The sequence below is a fragment of the Cupressus sempervirens genome, chromosome 10, assembly GCF_028749045.1.
Source record: "Cupressus sempervirens isolate cs-2001-9-10 chromosome 10, ASM2874904v1, whole genome shotgun sequence".
NCBI lineage: Eukaryota > Viridiplantae > Streptophyta > Pinopsida > Cupressales > Cupressaceae > Cupressus > Cupressus sempervirens.
The window spans coordinates 978,730,193-978,753,871 of record NC_143127.1 but is presented as its reverse complement, the minus strand read 5'-3'; the positions used below and the strand labels follow the sequence as shown (position 1 = coordinate 978,753,871).

General features: G+C 32.4%; 2 protein-coding genes across 8 annotated transcripts in view; both read right to left on the bottom strand.

Moving 5' to 3' along the window:
• The window catches only part of LOC149537245 (serine/threonine-protein kinase BSK1-like), a 380,772-nt gene that overhangs the window by 278,317 nt on the left and 78,776 nt on the right, over positions 1 to 23,679 (bottom strand). The gene's annotated exons all lie outside the window — the stretch shown is intronic.
• LOC149537246 (serine/threonine-protein kinase BSK1-like) overlaps positions 2,878 to 23,679 on the bottom strand; it is a 99,525-nt gene continuing 78,723 nt past the window's right edge. For 5 of the 6 annotated variants that reach the window (XM_089807486.1, XM_089807489.1, XM_089807490.1 and 2 more), the window contains one exon: positions 2,878 to 3,533. In XM_089807486.1, coding sequence (XP_089663612.1) covers positions 3,291 to 3,533 — 243 coding nt within the window. In that variant the 3' untranslated portion in view covers positions 2,878 to 3,290. Of the gene's footprint in view, positions 3,534 to 17,117; positions 17,690 to 23,679 lie in introns of those variants that run through there. The other variant, XM_089807488.1, reaches the window with a different exon arrangement.

Sequence of the window (23,679 nt, the reverse complement as noted above, 5' to 3'; positions counted from 1 at the left end):
TCAAATTATGGAGAACAGACATATAGGGGTCCAATTTACTCACCTTTGCCTAAATTGCAGTCGTCGCACTCAAGACTTGCTCGGCAATGATTTCAGCAGTTTGTGAAATTGAGATTTTGCTATTGATTGGGATTTAGACAACCTATTGATCTATGAATGTATTTAACCACTCATTTTTTGCAAATTTAGCAGGAATAATATAGTGTATACAAACTATTTGGTGAAGCTCGCATAATAAAAACATGTGTTATGGAGTTTCCAAGGTGAATATGGTTCGTCCATTATATGGTCATGCATAATATAGTTGGCGAAATTGAATTAGTGTGTGATATACGTTCGTATATTTGTGGGGAAAATGTCGTCCCTCTCCTAAAACATTTTGTAAAACCATTGGTGAATTGAGGTCGTCCAAAAAGTTTCACTTCAGGAAATCATAGTTGAAGGTGTTTAATTTGCCACATGCAAAATATATTTTTAACTAGCTATTTTGTGTCAAAAGGAGAGTTGATGGCATAAATCCTATGACAATGGTCCTAAAGGTGTGATCCATTTTTGGTAAACTTGGGGCGATGCATAGTACCACATATGTGAAAAAATTGCTAAACTAATGTTGGTCAATGAGCAAAATTTGCCAATTAACAAATATTTGCCACTAAAGAGAACACTAACAATGTATGATCTCCAAACATATAGAGTGGACAAAATGAGATACCTATGAGTGAATAGGAATTTTATTTATATATTACTTATCTACCCATATATGTTTGAAATTATAAAATACTTTAATGATATTCTTCAATGTGTGATTGTGTTTGTATATGTTACTTTGAGATTAATATTAACTTAGATCTCTTTACTGGCAACCTTTTTCTTCAAGAGTTCCTCTAGATAAATTTGGTGTTATCATTTGCATTTGTAATATTTTCTTTCCCACTTCATAGTTTATTATCTTATTCATATCTTCTATCAAATAAAAATTGTGTTAATATTTTCATTACACCATGTACCAATTTACTATTTTATTTAAAATGCTTATATGATTAGATCTGTGTATAATTGCGTGACTATTTGCTTAGATGGAGACATGTCTTATCACTAATATTCTTATGTTTATATATGTAAATGGTTACCTATACAAATAGAGACTCCTCCCATGGAGAATACATGCCTAAAGGGAAAACACATCAGATTCTATTGCTTCATAAGGAATTCATGGTGATAACTTTGGAGGCGTGTTTATTATCACTACATATCTCTAAATGCACGATCATTCTATGATTCACATGTATTTTAAAGTGCAAGCAACATATAATATTGAAGTGTATATATGTATTGGTTTCAATTTATTGTGTTTATTTTAAATATTTGAATACATAAGAATATTAGAAATAGTATAGTTTTGAGCAAAGCCCCTTGCATGCATTATCCACCAACCTTGAACACATTTCTATGCATGAGCCCCTCACATTCACATGCTTACACCCTAGTAACATTCAAGCACTTTTGTAATTGAAGATCAATCACACCCGGAAGATCAACCCTTTATCATCATTCTCAAAATGCTTTCGTAATTGTAGATTAATGTTATTGTTACCATTGTTCACTTTAGAGAAGTTGACTTCGAAGAAGTTGACTACTTATGTTCATTATTAATTATCAAAATGTCCCTTGATATCCAAGAAGAGCAAAGCAAATTGTCCCATTAGAGCAGGCCCCCATTCTGCTGATTAGCTTAATTTTGCAAGAAGCGATTGCTCATTTTTTTGTGGCGCTGGTAGCCCTATGGATCAGAATGTTTGCTACTTGATTTTTAGCAGCATTTCAAATATTACTTTACAACAAATTTTTAATAAGTTCTATTGCAAATAATTTTGAGAACTAAATTGTAGCCAAATAAAAGGAAAGAGAAAACAATGGTGATGACATGGGTCGCTTTTTTCAATAAGCAGATAATGATTATTTCTAGCCCCTTCTTTTTCCACAGCTTATTTTTATTTGTTCAAAAATAGCTACACACAAAAACAGAAAAAATTCTAAATTTTCATTTTTCCATAATTAAACAAAAAATTGAATCGACTTAAGCAGAGCATGGAGACAAGATATTATGGTAAAGCACGAATGAAAACTTATATGTAGATCATATAGGACATGTTTGTAGCTTTTAGACAAATTTGCAGCCATAAATTCAACCTTGATCGATTCGACTCATCTTTGCACAATGACAATGATAAGGCGATTAATAATCCGATATTCATTATTTCTAATACTGAGATAGCTCAGAAATCTCGCATTAATCTTAGAACCGTCTATAATTTACTAGGCTAAATGCAATAGCTTTCCACTTAAATTATCCTTGTTTCCATGGATTTGATAAGATTGGTTTGGGTCAGATATAGTAGTTCAGTCCTTTTTGAGGAAATACTTCTTTAACGTAGTATATAAACTTCAAAGAACATGGAGGCTAGTATCTTACAGTTTCAATGAAGCAAATATTTTTTGGGGGATTTTGTTTTCTTTATTTAGCTGCTTTTACGTGTAGGATTTTAGCAGGTTCACACTTTTATTTTATATTTGAATAGAGAACAATAGAGAAGAGGTAACTAGATTTGAATCACAGTTCACTTGGTATTGTTCTGATCAAAAAAATTAAAAGTCACTCAAAATACAGCCAGCACGTTATTCCATGGTTTCAACAAGAGAAGAAAACGATTACATTATTTTGGTTCTTTGAGAGAAATTTACGTCAGAACACTGCAGACAATAAGTTATACAAAAATGCTAACTATGCAAGAACGTAATTACTTACTTGCACAAAAGAATACGAGTGGGACATCATAATGAAAGTATTTATGTAGCAAAATAACTATATAGCTGGAATTCATAAAACAGAGATTTTTATAAACGACAGAAATCTTTTCTGAAGCAATAGAAGGCAATCGATAATATAGCAAACATGTAGCTTGGTTTTTCCTGCTATAGTAAGTGTGCAATGTCTACTTCTAATGTAGTACATCCCTCAAAGCTGTGACACATTGGCATAGCATAGTTACATAGAAAAACAGCATATTTGACAGACCATATAATGACTTTTTCTTTTACTTTCTTGACAGTTTTTGACTTCTGAGAATTGGATAGTTATTTACAATAATTTTGTATGGATGACTAAGCTATAAATTGGGGCTGGTGCTATTACATCGAGAAATGAAACATACATCATTTCTGATCTCTTGTTTACAGATAAGCATCCCACAAAATAAGTATATTGTCATCATTTCATGTCAAGAGCCAACTTATTTAAGATTCCTTCTCTTCTCTAAAGCAACACCCTCCTCCAACATATCAGCTACATCGTCCTGCATTCCAAGTTTGATGAGGGCAGCAGCTTGCAAGTAAAATGCAGTGGGCCAATCATGTTTTAACCAATGTGCTTTCATTGCATCTAGAAGAGCTGGCTCTGGCAAACCACAGTAAAGATACGCTAGACTCCGTCTTGCATGAACTGTCGGTGACTCCAAAAGGTGAGAATCTATGACCTGTATCCCAAAACAAAATGTCAAATATATTCATAAATTGTAGATGCAGAACCATCCCTTCAATTAAAGTTTACGAGCTATCTATTCAAGAAATGCTCATCAAAACTTGTTCATATGAGTAAAAGTTGCCCAAATGTCTTTATCTTTAGAATATTGATATTCATGTCTGTGTTCTACTACATACACCTAGCATCAAATGGTTGTTATTACAGTTCATTTATTTCAACAGTTAGTTATGGAATTTTTCTTTCTAAAACCCAGCAGCTACTTGTAACCTTTGCACAAGGATTGAGGTGACATTCGTAGAGCTTTCTTCTTGGGAGCAAATACAAGTCAAAAGGCTAAAACAAGGAAATGTCACAAAAATAAGCTTAAAACAGAATTGCATTGTGATCTTTTGAGCATTGAAGTACACAAACATTAAGTCAAATTCCAATACAGTACAAGTGAAAAGTGTTGGAAATGAAGAGAGTAACTAGAGGGGAGGGGTAAATCAATTACCACAAAACAATTCCTTGTCCCCAAATGTCAAATCAAACTTTTCACTGATAATCCAATTCTTTATCCAGCTCGGTTAAAACTAAGAACTTGCTGTAACTTGGTTAACAAAGCAGTCTTATGAAAATTAATCTGTTTTAACTTTAGTAACTTACTTGAAGAAATATAAAGCATAAAGCAAGTAACATTAACACAGATGACACCACGATTTAACATGGAAACCTAATTTGGGAAAACCACCATGCAACTAGTTACACTATTTTCACTCTTCTGAAGTGAGCCTTGTTAGGAGCCAACTGTAATGTCCACTTTTTGGGATAGTCATAATTGATAATTATTTAGTCAAAAAGTCAGATAATGCTATTGTTAGAAATTATTTTTATATTTAAGGAGGAGACTTCAGCTGTAATCAAGTTGCTTAGACACCAATCCTTAATAGGTGTTCCCTCAATGTTTACAAATCCAAGTCCGTTTCACAAAGATTTATAGAACATTGACCCCCACCTTCTATTGGGATACATCCAATTGGTTGGAATTTACTCCAGCCTCTCCTTAATTACATCCTTGATTCTCCTCTCAAATACAAGATAATAATATTACAAAAAAAAAAATCATCCCTAATGCTAATAATAATATTGTAATTAATAATAGTAATCCCATTTTTAAAAAATAACATAAAGATTCAACTTTATTCATATAAATACTCAATATTAGTATTATTTATCTAAATATATAATATTATTAATATTACCATCAATATACAATATGAAAATCAATATATAGCTTGATTTTTGGCTTTAATTATGTACTCCTTAACACCCCTTTTACTCCTCTACAGTCAAATTAAGCCCCCCCTCAAGAATTTCGGTTTTTTTAGCATTAATACTTTACTCCTTATATTATTTGTATAATTCCTTCTAAATCCATGTAGGATAACCTTGTATGTTAGATTCTTTAAAATTGGGGCACAATTCTAATAGCCATGGATATTACCAATTGAATGGAAATCCTTCCATATAGTTTTCCCTTTAAATAGTTTCTTCTTCATTGGGTAATTATTTCCCTTTTGCCCATTGGTGGGGTTATATCTTGCTTGCCCTCCTTTTATTATGCATTTATTTTCCATATTTTCTATTCGATGGTGATATCTCCTCTCTACTTTTTGATCTGCTACTTATATCCTCGATTGGCATTATAGTACCAACACACCAAGATAGGTTGTGCCCTATCATCATTCGACGTGTTTGGAAGCCCATCTTTTAATATGGTGTTTAGTTATAAAGTGGGCTGAAAAATGGTTTAGAATGATTTGTACTTATTATGTTTCCTTTTATTTAAAGTGGCAAGGAAATTTTTATTATAAATGTTTTTATTTAGCAACTTGGACGATCTTATATATTGAGTAATAGTTTATATATATCTTTTATTGACCATTTACTTAGTAAATAAATATGGATATAATTTATGCTTTAATCTTAAATCTTTATTTAGAGAGGATATTGCACCAACCCTGTTAAAGGTTACAATACATACTATTAAGTATGACCTTGTTAGAGGATTTAGATCACCCTATTAGGAGTGACCTAGTTAGAGGTCTTCAAACACTTCAATCTTGAATGTCACCTTGTTAAAGGATTTACAGTCTGACTATTAAGTGAATTATGTTAAGAGATTTCTTCACTCCTACAATGGTGAGAAGGTAACACTAATTTGACCTGATTTATGAAGCAACTTCTTTTGCAAATTCAGATCTCTATTTTGGCTTGACCTCTAGATCCATACTGATCAGAATATCCTTTGCAGCTTATCTTCCACACTTGCCTGCTCTTCCTTTTTCTTCAATCACATATCCATCTTATTCCACATCATACATATCTCACATTTTACATTAGACTTCTTGATCTCTCTTATATATCATAAGCTTTGTCAAGTCGGCTTGAATACCTTTTCAAATAATGATTAAACATCTAACAAGTTGACCTCAATTAGTTAAATAATTAACAAGTGTAATTTGTTGTCACTTGATCAATATTGGAAGTCCTTTGATGCCCGACCACTCGGTTAATACTGGAAGTCCTCTGATGCCCGACCACTTGGTTAATACTGAAGCTAGATATCTGCCATTACCTGACTGCTTGGTTAACATTGAATACTCTTCATTGCCTGACTACTTGGTTGATACTGAATATGCTTGGTTCATACTGCAAGTTCTTCGTTGCCCGACTGCTCGGTTAATACTGACATTGTGTAACATCAATGGCAATATACAATTTCAAGAATTGTTTCCAACAAATAGGCTACAAAAATACTATTATCTTTAAAAATTTGTATATATGAAATTCTAAAATATTAATAAGCACAAAAATTTATTATGTGTAAATGTAGTATTCTAGTTTATAATATTTTTTATAAAAATACAAAATGATTTAGACTTATTTTAAAAAGATGGGATATATTTGTTTTAAATATTTTAATGAGTTTTTAGAAAAGTTTCTATCTTCTTGTATGAATTTAGGAATGATTGCTGCTATTACTTCTGTGGTGCGAGGATGTGAAAGGTTAATGGAACTCAAGAATGGGCTCAACTATTAAGCAGATTCCCATGTGTTACGCACTTGTTTGCCACTTTGGTCTCAACAGCCCATAGAGAGTAGGGGCCCTTTACACAGTAGGTTGGGTGCCTCCAGAACTAATCCATAGGTTCTCCAATACATGTTGAGATTCAAGTCTTCTCTGAGTCAATCCATAGTAAATATTTCTATTAATGTGACTGGATCCGTGGTGGAAAGGAATCAAAAATACTTTTCTGGATCAGCTCTCTCAAGTGTACACTCAAGATTTGGTATAAAAGGAGGCTCCCTCTTTATTTCGAAAATCCATAATCCATGATTGATAGCATACTTGTGCTCAAGCATTCAAGCCTTCAAGCAATCAAGGGTTCAAACCATCTTCAAGAGCATTCAAGGAGATCCTTTTGCAACCCATTGGAAAGGAGATTTCTTGCATTCAAGATGTTTTCAAGGAGCTTCAAAGCAGTTCATTTGGGGGTTTCATCATCAATCTTCCATGCTCATACCACAACCTTTCAAGATCTAGCTTCCTCCAATGGTAATAGTGGAGTTTGTCATCAAGAGAGGGTTTCAACATTCACCATTCTTCTACATCTGATTTGATTTAAGAGCACATTCACATCCTCTTAACCTAATCAACTTGGTAAAGTGAGTTCATTGCATTTGATTGAGAAATCCTACTCTTGTAAGGTTAATTTGTTCATTTGCTATACATTTCCAGCTTCGCAATTACTATTTCGAATTCAATTTCAAGGTTAATTCCTAAACAGGGGTTTGACCAAGGCAAACCCCCTATCAACAAAACAAAAACATTTTTCTTGCAAGTTACAAGTTTTGGAAAGCAGAACAAAGTATAGATTAGGATACCCATTTCGTCAAATACTAGAGATTTGAAACCAATTTCATGATTGGACACAGAAGGGGTGGGAGGCATTTATTCCTTGTCCCATAAAATAATCTTTGTCCTCGAAAGGGACGCATTTCTTCCCCATCCCTAAAAGTCATCTTTATTTGGAGCTGAACAATTTCTACATTTTGCATATCTGAAAGTTTCTTGTCCAAAAGATGGTTTGTTTGCTATCAAAAACAATACGGAAGCCAAAAACTCAAAGTCCAATTTTCCATTCACCTTTTAAGGTTAGTCTTTTATTTGTTTCATTCATTTCAATAAATTTACCTACTAAAATCTATTTTCTTTAATTGCAAATCACTTGCAATTTCTACAATTAGGGTTTTAAAGATCTTGCATTCTTTCTCTAATCCTATAACCATTAGATCTTTGTTTGCATTAGTGCTCCTTCATCATTTGGATTGCATTAATCTACATGAATCTAATAACCTCAAAGTTGGACTTGAAAGAATCTATCCCCTTAGTTTCCCTTTGAGTTATAAGGTCACAACTCCCTTGACAAAATGTTAAGTAATTGAGAGCCTTTCCGTTGCTTCACTTTTCACCTTTACAACATGTAACATACACTGTGTTCCATGGTGTTTCGAGATAGGGAGGGGAGATGGCAGGGGACATGGTTCGAAACATTTTCTAGGTTATTTTTATAAGAGAGCGGTAGTAGAACAACATTATAAGTTTCAATAAAACATTATAATAGTAGTCGCAAAACATAAAAAATCCACTCTATTAATATCCCAAAGCCTCATTACTATGTGTTAACCATCAAACAACATTCTATGAAAACTCTCTCTCTAAAACATAATTAATAAAATATTATAATATAACTATTGATAAGTAATAAATTTTTTTAAAATATATTAATAAAGATATAGAACTACTATAACATAATTACAATATAATAATTATAATTATAAAAATATTAAAAAATAGTAAAAGTGCAAACAATTAAACATTGACCTTAGAACAAACCTAATGCCGTGGAAATAACAATGCAAAATCAATTGAAAAAACAAAATACGAAAAAACACAATGCAATGTTAACTCAATGCAAAGTTAATAACAATGTCAGGCAAGTACTAACATTGCAGAAATTAAAAAAAACATCACAAACAAAAGGCATTCAAAGGAAATAGATTTAAAAATAGAAATTCCAGTATGATCCCTTAACCATTGAAGTAGATGAACATTAATATAACCTTATCACACTAACAGTTGGATGGTTCAAATAGGTCAAGGCAAGGAAAATTGACTCAAAAATCATGAGCATTCATATTAAAATCACTCAGATTTTCAGAATGAGATATGTTCTTAAGAAACTAAAACTCAAATGGAGGAAAGCTTTTATTAAATTCCAATGGCTTCAATGACAACTGAGGGAAAACAGAAGCATACAGAATAACTGCTAGTTGTGCTAGGCAAGCATTAGACATGCGAATGAATCAACACCCCACTAATGGATTCCAAACCAAGTAAATATGGTATGACAATCCTTTTAAGGCACAAATAATTCCTAGAAACAATTGCACCTAGAACTAGTTGGTTTCTGCATAGATGTCTTGTTGAATATTTTTCTGCCTATTTTTATTTTCATTAATCCCAACTTCGATTAAAATAACTTTGGGATTAAATAAAAATAGGCGCCTCGAGAACGATTACTCTCGGCGTAATATACATAGAAGTATATATAAGCTAGTTATATAATAGACAACAAAAAGGGTTTCTATTGTTATTGGTGAAACAGTAAACTGTGACGTTGGTGGCTTACAAGTATCATTGTGTAGTAGATTGATTTGCAGATTATTATCAGTGGCTTACAATTCAAAGATACCTATTACCATTATTATATAATAAACATCAAAAGGTGTAAGGTGCAGTTGCATGTGTTATTTGTGTTAAATATTAATCATATTCAATATACATATTGATTGAAAACATATTTTGTGACCATTTCTATATATATATATATATATATATATATATATATATATTGACATATAAATCTAATACGACAACTTGAGAATTTAGTTTTAAATTAAAATAAATCTGATCATTCATTTTCAACATGGTATCAAAGCAGGTCTAAGAGACGATCCTGATCAGATTTATTTATCCAGTGCACTCAAAATTCCTTATCTATCAAAATGGTGAATGGTATGAGACTAAAAGACAAACTCAAGGTTACTCAAGTTTTGCAGCTTGGAAATTGCGCATAATGTTGATCTTGAAGAAGCATGATTTAAAACAGTTTATGGAAAAATCAGACCCACCAACCAAAGGGAGTGACGAATTGAATAAATGGGAAAAAACAACACTAGAGCTATGAAATTACTAGTGGACAAGATGAAGGATCATCTACTTCCCGTTATTACAGAACTAGACACAGCACATGAAATGTTCAAAACACTTAGAGAAATGTTTGAGATAAACAATACTACCAATATTCTCACATTGAAAGACAAACTCTCCAACATTAAAATGAATAAAGGAGAACCCATTGCTTCATATTTTGCAAGGATAACAAAACTAAGGAACCAACTCTCTACAAATTGGTCACATATATGATGATAGAATTAACCATGATAGCACTGAGGGGACTACCACCATCATGGAAATTTTTTAGATAGGGAATATAAGCTCGATCCAAGCTTCCTAAACTTGCTCAACCAAAAAGGTTGACTGCCTACAAGAGGAATGCATGCTAATGTCTCAAGATGATGCTTCTACTGAAAGTGATATTCAAATTCTCACAAACCAAGGTGACAAAAGGAAGAAACCTAAAATAAAAGGGAAAAGGAAACAGATAGATTACTCTAAAATATAGTGTTTTAGATGTGACAACTATGGTCACTCGACATTTTAATGTCTTGATAGACTGAAACATCAAGTATCCTTTGCCAATCACCAATTCGAATATAAATTCAAAAAAATGTCCATTCTAGAGAAACTTCAATTTTCATCACACATGAAATATTGGATTGAGAGGGAGTTCTCTATTTGCTTACCATCGTCATCAAAATTGCAAAATAAATGTGAAATGTTTTTAAAGTAAATTTTCCTTGGTAACAATTTCTAAGATGGAGTCTCAAAATACCAAATTATTGTAATATATTTTCATATAAATCAAAATTTAAAATCACATTTATTTGTGTATATTTCTATACATACTATAAGAGCTATGTTCCTTAATCTTTTCCTCAAAGAATGTTATTGTAGAAAAAGGTAGAAAAATTCAGAAGGAACCTAACATTTCATTAGAGGCGACCTTGAAAGAGAGGGTGTAGATAGAGGATATGATTCAGTCAACTGTCAATGATATCCGTCATATTGATTTAGAGGGAGTAAACCATGTTGAGATGGATTCTTCAATGATAAATATATTGTGGTAGTCAAGAGGAGTGTGATTCATGAATATACCCCGTGACCATGTGATTTTAATGGGCCTACCCCTATGTACATCATGGGGAAGTGACGACTTCCAAATGATCATTACTTGTATTGGTAGAAGTTAATGAAAGGTGACGATCTTACAATAACTTAATCTTACGATGTCTATAAAGATCATGATAGATTATACTTTGCATGGTGGATGTTTATAATAAGCATTACAAGAATGGGTATGCCCATACCTTGTAAACATTTTTTGACTACATCACGAATGTTATGCAAATTGATGTTCTAGAAGACCATTACATAGAGCACTTGGTGAATATCATGCGACTTGATGTTCTAGAAAGCCATTACTCAAAGTACTTGGTGAATATCTTTCATCTCAAGATTTTGGAAGGCCATTACTCAAAGAGTATTTGGTTAATACCATTGATACTCTGGGAGACTAGTGCTCATGATATCAGATGTGATATAAAAAAATTTGAGTAATTTGTGAAATCAGATGTGATATCAAAACTTTTGAGTAATTGGTGAATATCGAATGTTGATATCCTAGGAGGCCAATGCTCTTGATATCAAATGTGATATCAAATGGTAGAAAACTTCTGATTAGAGATATCCTCTCAATTGAGGTAATTTATGACATTCTTTTGTGTTTGAATCATCTTAGTATCATCGTCCTTAGCTAAGACGGAGTGTTAATGATATAGCTTTCATCGGATGATGATTCAATATGATTGATTTAATTAGATGAATATATAGTTTATTATGTTGTGTGTGTATATATATATATATATATTTTTATTTTTATTTTTATTTATATTTATATTTATAATATTTAATAAATGATATATACATTATACCTATAAAAATTAAACTATACATAGTTTCCAGCACTATTCTCTATGACATAAGACATAGGCTTGGGTACATTATAAGGGGCTTGCCTATGTATGAGATGTTAATTGATTAAATGCTCACCCGATCATCTCCTCATTGGACAGCTAAGTCGAGCGGATGTTTTCTTTGTTCTGCTTGTGATCAAATATTCAATGTACGAATATCATGCCATGTGGACCTCAGGTGGCAAAGGGATGTGCGTTGAACCCACATTGACTGAGCATGGTTGATATTAAAGCATCGTGATTGTATCCACCCAACCTTGTTAGTAATTGGTGTGTCGATTGAATGGAGGGATGTACGTAGAGGTCACGTTCCCATAGTACTTGCCTCCCCACTCCTCTCACACACTTATTACATAATAGAGTTCATGTCGGTTACTTCAAGGATATATATACAAAGTAGATCAATAAAAAAGGTTTCGATTGTTATCGGTGAAATAGTAGACAGCGACATCCATAGCTTAAAAGTATCATTGTGTTGTAGGTCGATTTGCAGATTATTATCAGTGGCTTACAAATCAAAGATACCTATTATCGTTATTATATAATAAACATCAAAAGGCGTAAGGTGCAATTACACAAGTGTTGAAGATTAATCATATTCAATATACATGTCGATTACTTCAACGATATATATACAAAGTAGATCAACAAAAAGGGTTTCTATTGTTATCGGTGAAACAATAGACAGCGACATCGGTGGCTTACAAGTATCATTGTTGTTTACCGTACAGGGTAAACAGTTTATTAATGCATTCAGAAAATAGACAAGAACATGTAACACAGAAATATTCCTTTTATTATTCGCATGTATACAGAAGATACTACAATATTAGATATGATTGATTACATTGATGATTACGATTCTCCTTCTAATCCAAAGTCCATTCCGAACGGTGTACATATACCTTCCCGAAGGGGTGACTCAACTGTCATGCACCTGTTCGGATACAATTCTACCCATCGGCTACAATATAGATTTTCTCGACAACAATTGTGTTGTAGGTCGATTTGCAGATTATTATTGGTAGCTTACAAGTCAAAAATACCTATTACCATTATTATATAATAAACATCAAAAGGTGTAAGGTGCAATTACGCAAGTGTTGAATATTAATCATATTCAATATACATATTGACTGAAAACATATTACATATTGATTGAAAACATATTTTGAGACCATTTATATATATTAACATATAAATCTAATACAAGGACTTAAGGATTTAATTTTAAATTAAAATAAATCTGATCATCAATTTTCAACATGAACTATTGATTGGCATTTAATATTTATCATTGGCATTTGGCAAAGATCAATGATGAAGTACCAAACAATCAAATGATTTAGTTCTACAATTCGAAAGATTTATTTAAATTTTGTGTGTTTATATATGGAGTCAAAGACACATACACACATGCAAACCCAAACCCAAGAAAATTGCCCATACATAGATACTAGGTTCTGATACCATAACAACACTAGCAACTTAGATTTGAAACAAGAATAGGCCTTTACAATGGTTACGAAATTGCTCAACATCATAAATTATCATTAATAAAGAATTATAAGGTTCACCTTTTATCAAAGGTTTATATTGGCTAAATGGGCATTAAACCTTGAACTATAGATTATGGATCAACTTCCAATAAAGCACAATATGTCTAGATTTAGACGCTAAAAAGAAGTCAAAGATTCAAATATGCTTTTTTAGCCAAGTAATAGATCTAGCACAACTGAATCACATGAAAGGAAATAAATGGCACAAGGGAAGTAATCCAATCAGGTTGATATACGATTCTGAATTATACAAAATACCCTTCACGATCTCCCACTCTTCATTATAGGTCTAAATGGTAGAAATTATCTAGAACAGCTTAAATTGAAGACATTGTACTCATTCCAGTAATTGTTTACATCAGCCTTGTCTACATATAAACACTTTCCAAGTTGAGCAATAAAATTGACAAGCTCCAAAAAGTAAGCAACCGGTTTACATTAGGCTAGTTTGAATATAAGCAGCTGCTAGATTGAACATAAACAGTAATCAAAGTTGACAAGTTTTAACATCTTAGGTTATCAAACTCTACATTGCAAAAAAAATTACATTGCATATTGCTATTAAGTTGTTTTTCCTAATTAAAAAACATCAATTTGGATGTTGGGTCCGCGGATGCTTGTGGAAGCTCATGGCTGCCCTCTACTACATGCCAAAAGCACAGCCTCGATACCTGGAGCTCTCTGGATGCATATAGAGCATCTGGGTGCCCAGGATGCACTTCTTGCATGCATCAAAGCATCCAAGTGCCTAGGATGCACATCTTGCACACATCTATAGGGCAGCAGTGTCTGCATCAAAACGAATCTGCTTATGAATCCAGGAATGATGCTGTGAATCAGTAACTAGGACAAAAGTAAAAGAGAATCTCCAAGTCAACTAGAAACATAAAAGAAAGAAAACAAATTATAAATCGTATAAAATAAAAACAAAATTAAGACCACAAATAATATTTAAAATAAACAAAAATGAGTAGAAAACTAATATATGAAATAAACAAGTTATAATATATATAAAACAAAAAAAAAACTAAACGTATAATGCTATATTATAGATAAATAGATAGAAACAACTAAGGATTCCTTATACATTCGATAGTTAACAAACTTAGGCCCCAATTCCTTACTTCTCTCCTAATCATCAACCCTAAAGAGAATGGGATTTACTTGTCATAGTGTGACTGACACCAATCTACAGGCAGGCTCCCCAAGGCTCCTTGACTTTGTCTGCATCCTACCTTGGGATTCACCTACCTTGTAAGGATTTAATCCACCTTTCCCTAAACAACACTAACCTATCCTCTTAAGGAGCAATAGCAAGTGATTATGGAATAGGCTAGGAGTGCATTAACTTCAAATAGATTATGAATAGTTATTAATATATTGTGTATTATGTACAAATAAAATAAAATGTGGCATGCATGCATGCATACACATATGTACATACATACATACATAGATATACATACATACATACATACATACATATATATATATATATATATATATATATATGCACACACACACATATTTATACATATACATTTTAAAACCAATATTAATGATACAGTAATAAAATCCTGACATAATATTCCACAAATCATTAGTGATGCATAGGTTACAGCATACCCCTTGCTATTACTCAATACTTGATAGCAATCAGACATAATTCAATTTGATTTCTGATTACAGTTGATATGTATTTGGTTTTCTGTTCTCCTTGATGCCCAATGGAATGACTTAAATGCCCATTAAATCTACTTGGATGCTTACAACTTATGGGAAGAGTTATATCTGTTGCCAATGATTAGATAGTATTCCCAAAGATCCTACCTTTGCATAGAAAATCATTTTAATAGTAATCTTGATTAACCACTTTATAAGCACTGTTGTTGGTAATTTCATAACTCCTCAACATATTTATTTTCCATCATTGTTAACTCTCTCTACCTTAACTTCCTTCCTTCCATTGCTAATGCACACTCCATCATTGACTGCATCAATGGCTTAACCAATCGTTGATTATCTTAATCAACTATCAGTAATTTCTTTGTATCGTGCTGCTATAATAGAAGGTTATAATAGTCATTTCAACAATCTTTGGTAATGCTACTTGCGAGAGTCAGATGTTTCACGTCATCATTTGCTGATAACTAGTTGTCATTGGTGTAATGTTTATATAATTCCCTCTTTTAATTGTTCAATGATAGTGATTGGGTCTATACAAATATTATGATTGTTGCTGCACTAGGTTAAATCAAGGGTCATAACAATTTTCCCTTCCCAAATTTGCTTCTCCACAAGCAATTTCAAGTTTGGATGACTGAAGATTTCTTCTCCTTCCCATGTAGTGTCTTCCTTAGGTAAGCCCTTCTATTTAAATAGGAATTTGAGAATGGTATTATTCCTCAATCTCTTTCCCCTCATACTAAGTAGTAAGAACTTTCTGGTTCCCAAATCAGCTTACCCTTGTCATCAAGTGGACATAGCTCTATAGACGGAGAAATTTATTGTCCAAGGACTTTCTTAAGTTGAGATGAATGGAAAACATTGGAAATTCTATTGTTCTCGGGCAATTCTAACTCATAGGCTACCTCGCCTATTTTTCTTAGGATCTTGTATGGTCTATAAACTTGGGACTTTAACTTTTCTACTTCATTGGCCTTGATTCAAGTATGCTTATACAATTGTGGCCTTAAAAAGTTAAAATCTCCAGCATCAAATGTTCTTTCAATGCAATTTTGATCTACATTGGGCATGGTGAAGATTGTCCTTGAGTGTTCATTATATCAAAACCGATTATGGCCAACTTGATGGAATTTATCGATGTGATCCAAATCCCTTGCACTTCTAGCTTTGCAAAACCAAAGCGGGTGTTACCTACTCCTGAATAAAACACTTAAGCCCAGGATGCTTATAGCAGATTGGTTAGAATACGAACAAAAGTTTTCCAAATGGCAAGAATTATAGAAAACTTCAAACTTGCAATTTATAAATTAAGAATAATAAATGAATATATGAATGTGATAATGTTTTAAATAAAGAATAATTATAGATTAATGCAACAAATGAATATATTAATTCTTCAAAGGAAAGATATGAGATAATTGCCAGCATATGGATTACAAATTATGAAAAATATAAATACCAGTGTTGAAGGGTGATAGAGTCAATATTATAAGTTTAAAACATACAACTTAATAAAATTATATGCACATTAATTATAAAAAATTTAGTAATCAAGATGCAACAAATCAAATATATGGACACAATTTCAAAATAGTTTAGAATGTATTTTAACTCCTGTGGTTCGAAGACAAACCAGACATAGCTTCGGAAACAAGTAAATATTTCACAATATCTATGATGTTCAATTTTAAAATGCTATAATTGATCATGTCCACTTATCTATCATTTAAATTATTTATAAAATTAAAATAATAATTATTAAGGACAAAACTATATAATATTTTAACTCTAAAGCTTCATGCAAATAAAATAAAATAAATAATTCTTACTGATCATGCCGAAAATAAAATTGTACTGGAGACACTCCTTACGAATGATTCATCCAATATAGTTTGACTCTAGAATCACATATAAACTCATTCAATTCCACAATCCATGGGCTTAGTTCAAAAAAATATTTCTTTACAATGAAAGAATAAAATATATCAAAGTGCATATATATATATATATATATATATATATATATATATATATATATATATATATATATAGAGAGAGAGAGAGAGAACTTGGTACGTAAATTTTTTAATATGAATATGAATTGTAAGATTTTACATCTTAAATTTATAGATTTTGGAGGGGGATCAGGTGCCTTACTAAGCATCACACCCCATCATCACGAATAACCGATCCCTGTTAATAATGAGGGTTTACTATAAGTATGTATATTTTTTAGAAGTAAACCAATAAATAAGCTGCATCATTTCATGGCAATCTTTCTGCAATCAAAATTTTCAATGACTAGAAGTGTCATCGGGTACCATAGGAAATTTAATCATGCTTTGGCTTTATGATTCTCTGTGTAATGACATCCAAAAATTTGTCTTCATCTTTCGCGTGTGGCCTTCCATTCTTTCTTCTATGCATAGATTCCTGTCACTAAATCATCATGTTCCTATTTTCATACAAAGACATTGGCAATTCTCGAGTTCTCATATAATCTTCAAGCAGGATGTTCTCTGCTTGGTTCTAGAGTGGTCTTCTCCGCACAGGATAATTCCTTCATAAGGATTAGATGTGAAATCTGATTTGAAAGAATTCCATAGATAACACTTCTGTGCGCTTCCTCTTCATTGCATACCTACAACAAACACACAACATCATTAGACTCAGATTTTTCTAAGCAAAACTTGGATTAACAATTGGAAGTAGATAACGCAGAAACTCTTGTAGCCTCTTCCGGATGAAGAATAGTCTTCAAGAATATATACTCTATACCAAACATTTGGTAGCACCACCAAACAATTAACTTGATCATGATTGTACAAAGCTGCTACAACTGTGTAAAAACTATTATTTTGATGCTCTCATTTTTTTCAAAGCAATATTCAAGATGATGTGATACTTTTTCATACTTGAAATACATTGTGAGTGCATGGAGGATATTGCTGAAATCTTATAACCATGCAACCATTATCTAGGCCTTTGCAAAGAAAACATCTTGTCATATTGAATGATGACAATCCTTTCCGTCTTCAAAGTCTGATGTTTCTTTCATTTTATGTGCAACAAAATCGTTTAGTTCAACAAGACATACTTGTTTGTGTTCTACATGGTTAAACATTCTCTATAGCACTTATACGTGAGTATATTATTCTGAAATGTGGCTTTTGCCTTCTTTTCATCTGCTTTGTTGTAGTATAAAATAGTGTGTGGCTTGGCCTCAAGAACACTGGTTCTAGTATAATTAGAGATTTACCCATCTTCTTTTGCAAATAAAATAACATATCTTTTGTCAAATAGCCTGCATATTTTCTCACAAATATGTTAAAAAATATTCTAATTATTTCTAGATTTTACACGGTGGGTGAAGCTTCCTCAACTCTGATCAAAAGGCCACTTATCTACTCAAACACTCTTCAAAATTTTGCCTTGAAAGCTCTGATAAATTTGGTAATCAATACCTCATTTTTTGGCTCATATCCGCTATGTCAAAATGCTCAAATTTTCCATATGAGTCTTATCAAAGTCTGCAACCAAATTGATGAGATGAATGCCTTTATGATTGTTCCAAATTCTGACTCCAATCTGCTATGCATCTAGCATAATGTCTGCTGTAAGTTTGCAATGAGTTCTTCAAAAGTATTTGCACACTTGGATGCATTTAGTCTAGTATCCTTCATTCCATGATCGGATCTTATAATTTCCTAATTATCATTTCTTCTTCACAAAAAAAATAACTTTCCAACATAATTTCACACATGGATATACAAATTTGGGCTCCATTAGGGACAACAAACTAGTCTCCATTATGACAAGTATTACAACCTCTAGCACCCTCCAGGACATCAACTTAATATAGTTTATTGTAATCTGTTAGTTATCATGATCTTCGGCACATTCCAAGAGTACAGGTTAATGAAGTCTATCATACTAATAGATCAAGAACTCAAGAACAACAAATGTAGTATCATGATGTTCGAGACATTTTGGGACAACTTAATATAGTCTATCATGATATCCAACACTCCAGGACAACAACTTAATGTAGTCAATCATGATAATAGATCAAGCTATTGTTAAGATCATCACCTTACAATAACCACCTCACAAATACAACAATGAAAGATCATCACCTTTAATGACATAATCCACATGTGCAAAATAGTAACCACCATGAACCAAGTCAAAGGGTGGAACAAGGGCTTTCACCTCAACTTCTCTCTCACAAAGAAGAATGTATTACAAGGAATTTCACTTTGAACTTTTCTTTCATAAAGAACTCATTAACAAGGAATTGCACCTGAAAATTCTCTCTCTGATGAAAATGTCCAAGATCCTTCGATGTCAGCTGAAGTAAATCCTCTAGTTACTCACCCTTCAACTACTGCCATAAGATCATCTGAATGAGCAATCTTGATCTTAGAACAAAATTCCATCGCAGTTTGCTCCCTCTCGATGAAAGAGACCCTTGTCTTCTCTTTATTTCATACTCCCATATGTTATCACTCAACAACATTCCTAATGCATCATTCTTCTTTTCTTGGAAGAATATCCCTGCACATCAACATTCCTAATACAAGTTTCTCCAATGAAGGTTCATATGCATCAAGTTTGAAAATGCCTCGATATAAGAATTTGTCAAACAATGAGAATGTAACATTATTATTTCCCCCATAATGTAAAATTTTCATTCTTATCTTGTTGAACAATTTTGCATCACGTCAAATATGACAGACTTGTTTTTGTTTAATAGGTCTCAAAACCTTAGTCTATTTGACACTCAATTGAGGTAAATCCTTGAGTTTCTCTCTTTGAAGCTTAAGTTCTTGCACCAACCTCTTATCAGTTCTAATTCTTTTCATTGTCCAATTCTACAAAATAGAGAAATCTTTGTCCATGTCGTGGACACCATGTTGTTTTTATAGATGGGTGTGCTCTCAAAGTCAATAGTTTAATAAATGATATGGAACAAAGAAGCAAAAATCACCAAAGGCACGACATTGAATTCCAAGATTGGTTAGGTATGACTCCGATGTCCCCTTCTTGCACTATTAGCACCATTTGTTTATAACTTCATTATATCTCCTCATTATGAATTTGTATTTAAGTAGTTTCATGTACTCAGTGAATAGTTTATGCTTTCTTCACATATCATAGTTACTTTTTCAAAGCACAATTAAATCATCTCAAAATACTATAACGTATTAGTTGTTGTTTGAGATTTCATTATTATCATTATAGATGATTAGGGTCCGCTAATAATGGCTCTGAATCAAATTGCATTTTTTAATGTTAACTCCAGCAACAAACACATATAATTCCCAAACTATTCTATGTAGCTTCTATCAATTTGTCTTAACTCTTTGTCAGTTCCTTATTTGCCCTTAATAAGGTCTCGATAGTTTCTTGGAGTCCTCTTTCACTAGATGATCCACCCACTCCATTTGATGTGATCTTCTATTCGAATAATGTGCTCCTTTGTTGGCATATGTGTTCTATTATATTTCTAGAGCTAATGAGGCATTACTATATAGAAAGGTGATTGGATAACTGAAACAAACACCACTGATTCCAAGTTCACTGATGTGTCCCTATGTATTCTCACACCCAACCCTACTCCTATCAATTTCAAGCGCCATTTCTATATATATGATGATTTCTATAGATGTAGAATATTAGTTGTGAGATATCTTATGAAGACATCAATTTTATAGCATTTGTTATACCTAGAATATGTAGTTCTTTCCTGCAATTCCAAACCACCTTTAACTTCCTCATGCATAATTACATTCTATTAACAAAATCCATTAACTAATTCAAGCCTCAACAATATGCTTTAATCTTGTGAGCTCCAAATAAAACAAATCTTCGTAATGAGTATTCAACCTGATCATATTCATTTTCTTAAAGTGTCTTTGTCATGTTGTGCCATATATTTAAGACCCGATGTCAACCTGGAATTTGTCTTTTAGGATTACTAACAGGTGCGGCAACAAAAAAAATTATCTGAAGATATATTCCAGCAAACCAGATGACTGATAGTGGACGATTATATTAAGAATTTATCATGCCACAAAGTAACCTTTATAGGCAGTGGAAATGGCATGATAAAACGATACCCCTATTCAGCTTGTATCAATTCTGACTTGTATCAATTCCAATGACTTTGACTGCATCAATTCCTATAAGCATATTTCTTTATCTTCTTCTTTTTTGTAGTTAAAGGCATGATTACTGGTTAATGTAAAATGTTCTATAGATCTGTAGGTTATAATTTTCCGTAAGAAATGAAGATGCACACAATGTATTAGAGTAGATATTAAGAGATTCTCTAAAATTTCTCCACGTTTCAGACTTCTTAGATGATTTCTTGCCTTTAAAGATTTGACTAACTCCCAGTCTCTATATCTTCTACTTATGTGTACTTGTCACTGGATTGTTGTCATCCTCTCACTCTTAGAGCATCTTAGAGATAACCATAATGCAGAGCAGAAGTGTAGTGGGCCCATAACCATAATGCTCGCTAACAGAAAATTCTTGGAGATAAGGAACTTAATTATCTCATGAAGTGTTATATATAATTTCCCGTTGATCCATCCTCCTTCGCCTAGATAACAATCGCTCCTTCTATACTTCATTGTCTACATCTGCATGTGTGTGTAGGCTTTGTCTACCTATGTTCGTATCTGTGCCTTCCATGCTTTGTTTGCTCAACGTCTTCAACCTTCATATGGATTAAATCCTTTAGATTCTTACTCCCTCTATATTATTTATTTAGTGCTAGTGGAGTTAAGACACTATGATGTGACCTCCTTCACATTGCATCTCCTCCTTAAAACATATATGGTAGTGATATCCAACCTTGATGATTGCAAAGAACAACATAATCATGAGATTGAAATGTGAGCATCCGAATATCTACCATTGAGACATAGACAAAAGTATTACCATTTGCATCAAAATTCATACAAATGTATTATCATTATGTTAGCATAAGCATATAGCTTACATGTCTACATTCCCCCTTCATACCAGATTCTCCTCCATTACATTATCATCAAAATCAACCATATAACCATTCCATAAAACCAATATGAGAAAAATTAGCTACAATGGACTTCAAAATATCATTATGGTTCTTCAGGGTATTCCACGATAATAGGAAGGACTTTTGATTGTATTATCTTCAACTACTCATACATCGATTACCAAGAAACATAATGATTTACTAAACATATTTCAAATGTAGGAAGCATAAATTCACTTCATTACATAGACTCTATCATGCCTCAATTAATTTAATCAGCTTATTTGATATGAAAGACACCATGTTTTGGGAGGTCTCGACATTCCTTGGTAGGAACTGTTACTTCAATACCACTCAAATAGGGCTCTACAATTATTTAACCCAATACAATATAAAGAACATTAAGAACATTCTTACTTTGATGTGTCTTCTACAATCAATAAAAATAATACATTTCCTTCTCCATTACATTTCTCTTTGTCCTTTGTTTGGTTGGTTTCTAGGTCCTTTTTGCATTTGCAGCCTTGCTCTGATACCATGTTGATTTTTAGGATCACTGCAAATGTAATGGCACTATCTATATGTTATGTGTTTTCCAAGTTTAGATCTAAATGAATATGAATAGGAGTAGAAGAGACATGTCTCTATGTTAATCAATATTGGTTATGGTAAGTAAATTTCATTAGACATTATTAACAATTTTAAATATATATAGATAGATAGATAGATAGATAGATAGATATTTGTCTAATTGATGATTAATCAAAAACCAATAACCATTGGGAATTAACTCTAGATCAATTCAACTCGACTGAAGCTACAACATTAACACCCCCTCTTAGCTAGGGAGGATTATAGAGAGATGTCATCTCAATATGATATTCTTGGAATGACATATTTAAGATATCAACATATATTCATCAAATCATATATAATCTGACTGATGCTATTTCATCAACAAAAAATTTAAGTTTGACCATTGATTTGGGGTGATAACTTGTGTTGGGTGTCAATCCAATTCCTATCAAAGAGGAGCTCTTGCCAAATTTGGCTAATCAATCAGTCTCCTCTACTGCTAATGATCTTTCTTGGCCATGTAATCTAAACACTTGATTAAAGAAGACTTCAGCTACTTGAGGTGCCTTGTATTCTATGGATATGGCCATGAAATGAATGAGCTTGGTTAGAGAATCCATAGCTACATATATACAATTTTTTCGTTGAACTTTAGGAATCCTTGTTGTGAAATCCATAGAGATACTACCCCACTATTCATTCAATATAGAAAGAGGTTGAAGGAGGCCAACTGGATATGTTTTCTATGTTTTGTTTCATTGACATGTCATACGTTCTTGAGCATATTTCACTATGTGTTTATTAAGTCCCTTCCAAGAGTATTTTACCCTTGTTTATAAGTTCTGAAATAACCTTGGTGACTTGCTAGTAGATTATCATGGTATTCTTTTGTAACATCCACTTTTCTCGGGTCTTAATTAACAACAAACATACTCAAAGAAACATAGTTATTACTTCATTTTCATAAGAAGACAATTAAATCAATTTCGTTCATATGAAAGAGATTGACAGTTAAAAACAATGAA